General features: G+C 32.7%; 1 protein-coding gene across 1 annotated transcript; it reads left to right on the top strand.

The window, feature by feature from the left end:
* Positions 1-3: 3 nt before the first annotated feature.
* LOC133190540 (HUWE1-associated protein modifying stress responses-like) lies at positions 4-6783 on the top strand. The gene is made up of 4 exons (XM_061326223.1): positions 4-337; positions 2731-2802; positions 3733-4041; positions 4737-6783. Exons 1-4 carry the CDS (start codon positions 142-144, stop codon positions 4964-4966), a joined length of 807 nt encoding a protein of 268 aa, XP_061182207.1. The 5' UTR covers positions 4-141; the 3' UTR covers positions 4967-6783.
* The last annotated feature ends 2418 nt before the right edge of the window (positions 6784-9201 follow it).

Consider the following 9201-nt stretch of genomic DNA (forward strand, 5'->3'; position numbering starts at 1 on the left):
AATGTAACGTTTATACATGCGCAGACCTGACATCCGGTTTTGATTCAGAAAGGACAGAGTACCAAGTCAAGTAAACAAAAATAGCGAATATATGGCAAATAATTTAAGTGAGAGACTTTTATATTGATATAAATAATTACAATGGAACACGAAGAAGATGAACATAATGATCATTTGCCAGATAATTGGCTAAATAGCTTCGAAGAGGAGTGTATTGAGGATCTTCACGGTGAAGCCAATATGGAGGAAGCTCTTGAAACACAACGAGAATTAGCTGAACAGAAATTGTGGTTGCAATTTCAGAACTCAGCAACAGCTATTGCTCAGTTGTACAAAGGTATGAATAGTGTTTCAAAAATGCCAAATAATGAAATAATGTAAATTATGCTTTTCTCCTGGTACAATATCAGACAATGGAAAGTTGTGTGGAATTGGTAAACATGGACCAAAGTATAAATATTATCAATAAGATGATATTTTGTATGTCCAGGAAAAATGTCCCCACTGTTTGTTTTACACCAACCATACAGCAAAATGTTCATACCCTGAAGTTACCCATTTTGAGCAGAATTTTCTCACTTTGAGTGTGTGGGAGGGGGGAGGGAATGGTAATCTCTGTTCATTTGCCCCTAAACACATTTGCACTTGTCACCATTCATCGTAGATAATTTTTTCTGGGAATCCATTTACCCTTATTATTGATCGCGTATGTATTTTCATCATAGTATAAGCTTTGATGCAGTAGACCAGACTGTTCATAAAGATACATCGGTGTCAAGTTAACAGCTAAGGTGATCACCTCATAACCAAGTCAGTTCAGAAATGTCAACTGGTAACCCTGGTAAGGAATTGACTCTTGGCATTCTAGGGGAGAAGTTAAGTCCTTCATTAGGCAAAAATTGATTGGAAATTACACTAAATCACGTCCCCAGCGTGGCACAGTGGTTAGAGCATTTGCTCTAGAGTTGCAGAGTAGGAAGTTTATCCTTATGTCACAGGTTCCAATCCACTGTGGAATGTGGAGATCAGTCCTTCAACTGAGACCATATAAACCAAGGTCTTGTGTCGCAGAGATGCTGGCACGAAAAAGATCCCTCACTGCTCAAAGATCACAAGTGCGTAGTACAAGTTTAAATCTGCAGCCCTCCACTGACAAGTGGTGGCATCTCAATATGAGTTAAAAATTCTCGAAGGGTTGTTAAACAAACAAACAAAACACTAAATCACCTAATATATACTGGAACTTTTGCATATACTATTCATCTGACTATTCATTCGTAATTTAAAGTTTCCTCTAAACCATGATTTCAAATTATTAGAATAAACTGCACAATATGAAATCAAACTATTGGTGATAATGGATTGTATTGTTTTAAGTATTATTCAACATCTTGTTGACTTAAAATACAAATAAAATAGATGTTTCTGATTATCAATATCCAGGAATTTTCCACTCCATTTTGGGAATGGGGCCCAGGCCGTTGGAATTTGGGAATTTAATGACATTTTATCACTTATTGGGAAATTTTATTGCACAATGTTTTTTAAAGAAGGAAACACTTATAATGAATGAAATTGATCTTTTACTTAATTATTCAGAAATGTAAATCAGAATAGATCAATTATAATAAAGTTTTAGCCAAGTGTCTTTAAATTTTGTTCATTTCATTCAGATTTCCAAAACCTGGCCATGTTTTTTTTACCAGAACTTTGTTCAAGTTAACTTTGTAGGTTCATTTTTGGGAAAAATGGAGGGATTTTGCAATTGGGAATGAGGCCTTTATTCAGCCCTACACAGGGCAGTGGAAAATCCCTGAGTTGTTGTGTGCTTATAATTGAAATAAGATTTAGTTACAAGTTAACATTATGTTTTACAAGGAAATCAACTCGTAATCAGATTCTTTTTTCTAAGTTGACTTCCGTCTGGTTACAAGTTGAAGTTTTGTGTTTGAGTTGACTTGGTTACAGTTACAGAGTTAGTCAGGACTGAGGTTTAAAGTTGACCAGAAAGTTGAAACCAATTCATTTTACTATGTCCTGGCATCAACTATTTTAAAAGCCCGCACTGTTTCAGGGATGCGTGATTTTATCGGTATAACAGTATTGCGTGATACCTATTGTGATACAGATATTAAAATACTGGTATAAAGAAAATAATAATAAATACTGAAATAATTAATTTTATTGTTCAAACTTTTGCATAGTGTAAAAAGAAATTTGTAAAATGGTAAAACAATGACATCCTAGCATTAAGACATATGCCTTATCAATATATAGATAAAAACCAAAAGGTGAAGTTATGTTTTCACACCATATTTATAGGAAAAATTATGGAAATTCATTTAAAATCACAGTAAAAATTGCATTCAAAAATATTATATTATTATCATGATTATTAGGATATTTCCTGTAAAAATCGTGATATATCTCGATATAGAAAGTTTGGCAACACCCATCCCTAGTTTGTATAAACATGGTTGAAAAAATTTAAAAAAAAAAAAAAAAAAAAAATATAGAAAATATCAAAGGATGGAGTCCGATTAAAATCTAATTTGAAATAATTAAATTTATAATAAAGTCTCTCCCACATAAGTGCTTCCCCATAATTTTTTTCGAAAGCAGATGAATTCTTTTTTAAGAATTGGAGAATACCGATAACAATGATGTACCAACATACATTGATATTAAGTTGTTTAAACTTTTATTAATTTATGCAAATTTGTATTTCAGATCGACATCAAGGTCTCTCATTATGGGTCCCATTTCAGAACGCTGCATCAAATGTTACAAGTTTGTTCAAAGGTTTGTATTATTTTTCTAATTAATCTTTTCTCCAGACAATTTTTAGTAAGTTTAAGTAATTTCTTTTGCAAAATAATGGGGGAAAAAATTTAACACCATATAACAGGAATTTTTAGGGAGATTCTAACCATTTAACAAACATAAAAAATTAAAGGTTGCTAATCATTCAGTCACATATATCATAATTGTCTAAAAAAAAAAATTAATAGAATTATCCATAAAATCAGTAAAATATAAACTACATTAAGGCCATCCTTAAAAAAAAATGTTTGTTTGGAATTGATGCAGACCAATAAGGGAGGGAACTTATTATTTTCAGCAAATTGAAGTTAAATTAAAAACAGTGTGATTAAAATCAAACCTTTCACTAACTCCTTTATTTTGATGGTCAGGTCTAATTTTAATTAGATTGAATTAAAAACTGGTGAGAAGAATCTCAATAAACAGGGAACCTATTATTTTCTGACTTTTTGTAAAAAGTATCTCCCATTATGCCAAGAACCCTGTTTTTGCTTGGATCTGAAGCTAATTGAGTGTTTTGGGGGGTGCTTATGATAACAGACTAAGCATTGTATAAATTTAAAAAGTCGTCTTTTTTTGTCAATAAAATTTTTCCAGGATGATATTTCAATGAGGGGAAATTCTGAACAAACAGTAATTTTATTTTGGCCTAAGAGTAAAATTGCTAAATTTGCTAGTTACTAACATACTCTATTATAGTAATTCCAACATTCTACGATGTATACAAGTTGTCTATAAATGACTAAATTCCAACTGAATGAAAAGAAGCACTGCCATTATGGAAAAGGACATTTCCATTTTTAACTGCATTTGATATTGTGTAATGTTTGGAAGTTAAAGTTCATCAACTGAGAAGGAAAAAAAGATGTAAATCCCTAAGAATAATAATATATACAGTATAATTTTCAGATGGGGTAGATTCACTGCATACTTGTGTGGACTTGGGTATACAAAAGGGAAAACAGCACAGAAACAGAGACATTGTGGCCTGGGTGAAAAAGAAACGTCGTAACATTCGTAGAGAAGATCTTTTAGCTTTCTTGTGCGGCAAAACTCCCCCAGCCAGAAATAGACATGCTTCTTCTATGGTGAGGCACTCCCAGTCGTCAAGGCTTTCTGTAGAGAGAACGCATTCACCTCGTCTACAGGGAGGTGAGAATCTGTCCTCCGGAACTGAACCAGATCTTCAGGCATTTAGAGAAGCCATTGCACTCCAAGGTATGGATCAATTTCTTTATTTATACTTGATATAAAGTTGAAAGAAAAACAAAATGATTGCATCTTGTTAACACCATATTTGACTGATACATACTAAGGCTATCTGTGGAATTTTCTTGTTTTTCTCCTTGATCAAATCTTTGGTGTAGGTAGGTGAAAAGATTTTTTTTTTCCTCCAATAGAAAAGGTTAGAAATTATTTTCAATTCAGTTTTAATTTTTCACTCACATTTGTTCTTCAAATCATTGTACAAACTTTAACACCATATTAATTACAAATAGTAAAATATGTAGTTACAGTTTGCTGGGGAGGGAGGCTTTTCATTTTTTCACTCAGTTGCAGAAAGGCATACACTCTACAAGTGATTTTATCATTGTGGCCTAACACTAATAACAAAGCAAGTTTAGGGATTATTAGGGACACAGTATATATTTGGTCTATAATGTTTACCTTCATAATGTTGTAATACACAGGATTTTATATTTCTGAAGTGACATAAACTTCAGACAGATTTTGATAGTGTTGCAGTACCTTTTATAAGACAATGGTCAAACTATGGTTATTTTTGACATTTATTGGAGCTGAAAAGCAAATGGACAAACTCAATTATGAATTAAGAAATCAAATGAATATGTTCAATTCTACATTACTTTGTCATAGATCCTGATTTGATAATAAATATCATACTATTACAGGTTTAAATGGTGCAATGTCTAACATCAGTATGGGCTTCAGTATGCCCCCAGGTGCTACTGCCCCCTCCCAAATCGGAGCTATACCCAGGAGTAGTGGGAACATGGAGGAACTGAACAGATTTATTCTAGATGAATTTTCTCGTAATTATGACTCTGCAAGAAAGAGAACTTCATCTCCAGATAATACACCCTTTGATTCACCATCCAGGAAGAAAAGTCGTCTGTTTTAAATGTTGATTATGGCTGTTCCTAACATCAATTTTCTGTAGATACCAGATTAGCTTATGTTAAAGAATCCAAGCTGAATGTGATATTTGCTATGAAAAAAAATTATCTTTATATCAACATGGATACTGTCAATATGGAGAAAGGCATCAGATTGTTAAAAGAAAAAAAATTACACGCATCTAAACAATTTTTTTAAATTTTTTTTTTTTATAATATAGCATTATCCATATTTATAATCCAGTTTTGCAAGTTTATGGTTTACTTAAATTAGTTTAATATATACTCTGCTTAGATTTATATATTAAATAAAACAGGAAGAACATTTTTTATATATATGCTCATGTATATATATAACTAATGTTAAATGTGTTGTTTTTTAAGAGGTTTATCATTTTGACAGAGATAAAAAATCATACGACTTAGTGTAAATTCCTTCATGGACTAGAAACTGCACTAAAACATTTTCTTTTAGAATTTTATCCCTCCATTAAAAAAACCCACACAAATAGATGTTTGTGAAAGATTAATAAAATAAATCTGCAATGGTTACACATCAATATTATCATATTAAGAGAGATAATGATACATATTGTATGAGTGTCTTAGTATGCACACATGTATTTAAAAATGTGATTATTCATTGAGAATGCCATTTCTGTGTTTTTGCCATTCATGTTACTTTTATTTCATTCATTGATGTGTCTGTAAAACCTACAGAACAGTCGGTCCTTTTTACTGCTTTAATGGGCATTATTTCTCATTATTAGCGATACATACATTTGATTTGAAGTTGCTAGTTGGTAAGATATCATTGTTCTATCGTGAATGTCATATCTTCAAATCTAACTTGTCCAACTGATATAGATGATTGAAAGGAACTATGCTCATGTCAGACTTCAGATTCATTTATAACAAATGTAGATTAAACCACACAGACAATTTTATTTGTCTTTAGTTAAAATGAAACAAAACAAAAAAAGGTAATACTAAGTTGTTTTTTTTTTTTTAACTTTGGTAAAACAGTCCAAGATTGCACCAAGGATGTATTTTTACATTTGAAAGTATACAAGAGAATTTTTCTTTATTTTCAAAGAAATTTAAATGCTGTTGTAAATGACAAACCTCATTGTAAATGTTCTGATGTGCAGGTCACTTGCAGAAAAACTGATTGAATATCTATCAATATATATGAACTTTTGACAGTTGGTGTCGAATAATTTTTAGTAATAGTAGCTAAACCTGTCAGAATTAATTTATATTATCAGTATTTATTTTTTGTGCAGTTTGATTTCAAGTAACAGTGAGAGTCTTAAGAGCCTTAAGGGGTCTTTTTTAAAAAGCTCTGAACATCAAAAAGTTAATGTAATATTTATAATGCTTTCAAGGAAATCCTGTTATTATATATCAGTGAAGATTGACATTCAAATTCTAGGAAGTAAATTTCAATCTTTAGTTACTACCTTCTTTACTGGGTAACAAAAAGTGTTCTTTTTCTGCTCAATATTGATAGTGTGTTAGTGTGTTGCATGTGAAAAGAAGAAAAAAAATACATGTAGTAAGTTATTTCCTTTGTACCATTTTCCTCCACATAGGTGAATCAACAAAACAACTTTTTTTTTTATAGTAATTATAATTATAATCTTTAGATAGAGAGTGTGTGTGTGTGTATGTTGCCATTTAAATGTTATTCTCTTGTTAAGGGCTTTCAGATTTGTTTCATGGAGAAATGAAAGAAAGTACTAAGTGAAAGGTTGACCATTACCAATTTGTGAGGAAAATGTGTTAACTGCTTTATGCATTAAAGTTGTTTATCACAGGATACATGTTTTTAGTTTGTATTCCAGTTGAAAAGAATGTAGACAAAATGAATGGATAAAAGTGAATGTATTCAGGTGTGGATGATTGGGGGAAGTAAAACAAATAATCAAAATGTGTTGCTCAGTTTCAACCAAGCTTGGCATGTTGGTATTCTTTATAAGAGCTCACTGACATACCATCTTCGCTATCCAAGGGTGACGATCCGCTCCTCTCCTCTTTTTGAGAATAGGAGAGGAGCGGATCGTCACCCTTGGATAGCGAAGATGACTGACATGTACATGTATATAGTGAGAACGGCATCAAACACATGACTTAATTACATGGGACCTCTGCTATGGATAAGATGGGGATTGGGGGGGGGGGGGGTGGAGAAGGGATTCAAGTTTGTTCAAATGAAGAGGGACACCTCTTTGAAGGAATAATGGAATAACCCCACACCTCATAGCCATATAGTAGGATGGCTGTGACTACTCGTATATGCAAATATCCTAAGGTAGTGCTGAGTAAAATTCCTTGGGGTAGTAATATATAGAAAAAAATTCTCACGAAAAGCAGGGTCACGATAAATCGTATCAATTATTTAATATGCAAGCATCCTCAGTGCAAAATCATGATCGCATGGGTAGGGTGGGTTCACATGCAAGCATCCTCAGAGTAGTGCAGATTTAAGATTGTTCAAATAAAAATGACCTTCAGAAGTAGGGTGGGCCCCCATCGTATTGGAAATCAAATAATGCATGTGTACAGAGAAAAATCTTTTGAAAATTTCCTCGATATCAGGAAAAATCTTTTGAAAATCGCCTCTAGATCAGCTAGGGCATATTAGCCATACTGATATGTCCGTAGGTTCAAGTTTGGCAATGTCACGACTCTTTTGGGCTAGGGTTAGGCCATAATGTCTGGCCAAAAATTTCATTTCCTGTGAATAAAGAGAGGGAGGGGAGCTGATCCTTCTGTGAAATGACTCTGAATGATCACTGGGATATCCAAGAGCTCGTCGGGTGATCTTTCTACGCTCTCTAGCCGTTTTTTAAGAGACTGGTTACCTTTGCGATCGCTGAATGACTGTCTTGGTTGGCTTTGAAGAGACCACGGAGACGTGGGAGATCCTGAGAGATTGAGAAATCTGCCCAAGTTTGCAACACTCAGGGATCTCTCAATGGTCACCCCTCTGTGTAAAGTGGATTTTACCCATTTCAGAAGTGATTCTGTTGGCATGAGAATATTAGATAAATCGGTTGTGAATTTGGTAGTATATAATATTTATTCCAAAGAAACGTTGCCTAACTTAAGTTGTTGAGTGCTTGCAGTATGTAGCAGTGTCATCTCATGAACATCAGTTCAATTACTCAGTAATGTTAAAGGACTTATCGCATGATTTTTCAAAAATCTTAATTTTATGAAAAAGATTATCTACAACCTTGTTTATTAAAATTCTGAATACAATAAACGTTGTTGAAGGCATATTTTAAGAGATATTGAGAGTTGAAATTCAAATACGGCAATATGCATATTTCAGTCGGATTTCGGCGAAATACTGCTCTGACGTCATAGGCGACAATTCAGTGATAGAGAGAAGAGAAGTTGCACACTATTTACGAAGTTATCAACGACAAATGCAGCTTAATTATGAAAAATGCTGAAAAAATTAATTCCTAACGTGATTTTCAATTACTATAGAAACATTAACTAGTTCTAAGGTATAAGAATTTTGAGATATTTTCGTTTTTTATTCCAAACATTTAGAATCTGTAGGTCTGATTACGGCAATGTTTCGTGATCGGAAAATTATTTTTCAAGACCGCCATCCTTTACAAAACATATGAAAGCATACTTGCATAAATTAATATTATGTTAAAAACGAAGAATAACAAAGTTATTTAATATTAAATTTGTGAATCAAATAAGTTAATGCATGTAATAAAATGACAAATCAAATTGTATTGTGATGGCGAGTTTCTTCGTCTTCGCCGCGTCTCCCTCCTTATCGTCGCTGCTATTTTTACAATGTTAACGGATTTTTCAGATTATTTCTTGCTGACAATTCTAAAATATAAGGTTGGATATTAAATTTCATAACGATAAATACAGTGATTTGGTCATCCAAAAAGCAGAAAATTCAGGTTGTATCGCGTATATTTTAGTAAGATTTACGTGAATAGCTGATCAGCCATTGTCGCCTTTGACGTCACAGGGTCACGTGATCGCTATCTAATTAACTTAGATTTTTAATTCAGGGATTTTCATTTGAGTCAATAATTGGTTTATTACCGCGGTTTATCCCCAGTAAAAACACAAAATTTATAAACTGTTGTCATAAGGAACGTTTTACGCCTTTAATTTCAAATAATTTAGAAACATGCGATAAGTCCTTTAACTATCGAAAGTTTAAAGAAAATGTACGGATAATCCTCAGGGA

The sequence above is a fragment of the Saccostrea echinata genome, unplaced genomic scaffold, assembly GCF_033153115.1.
Source record: "Saccostrea echinata isolate AGI-Se365-2 ecotype Australia unplaced genomic scaffold, CSIRO_AGI_Sech_v1 ptg000022l, whole genome shotgun sequence".
Classification (NCBI taxonomy): Eukaryota; Metazoa; Mollusca; class Bivalvia; order Ostreida; family Ostreidae; genus Saccostrea; species Saccostrea echinata.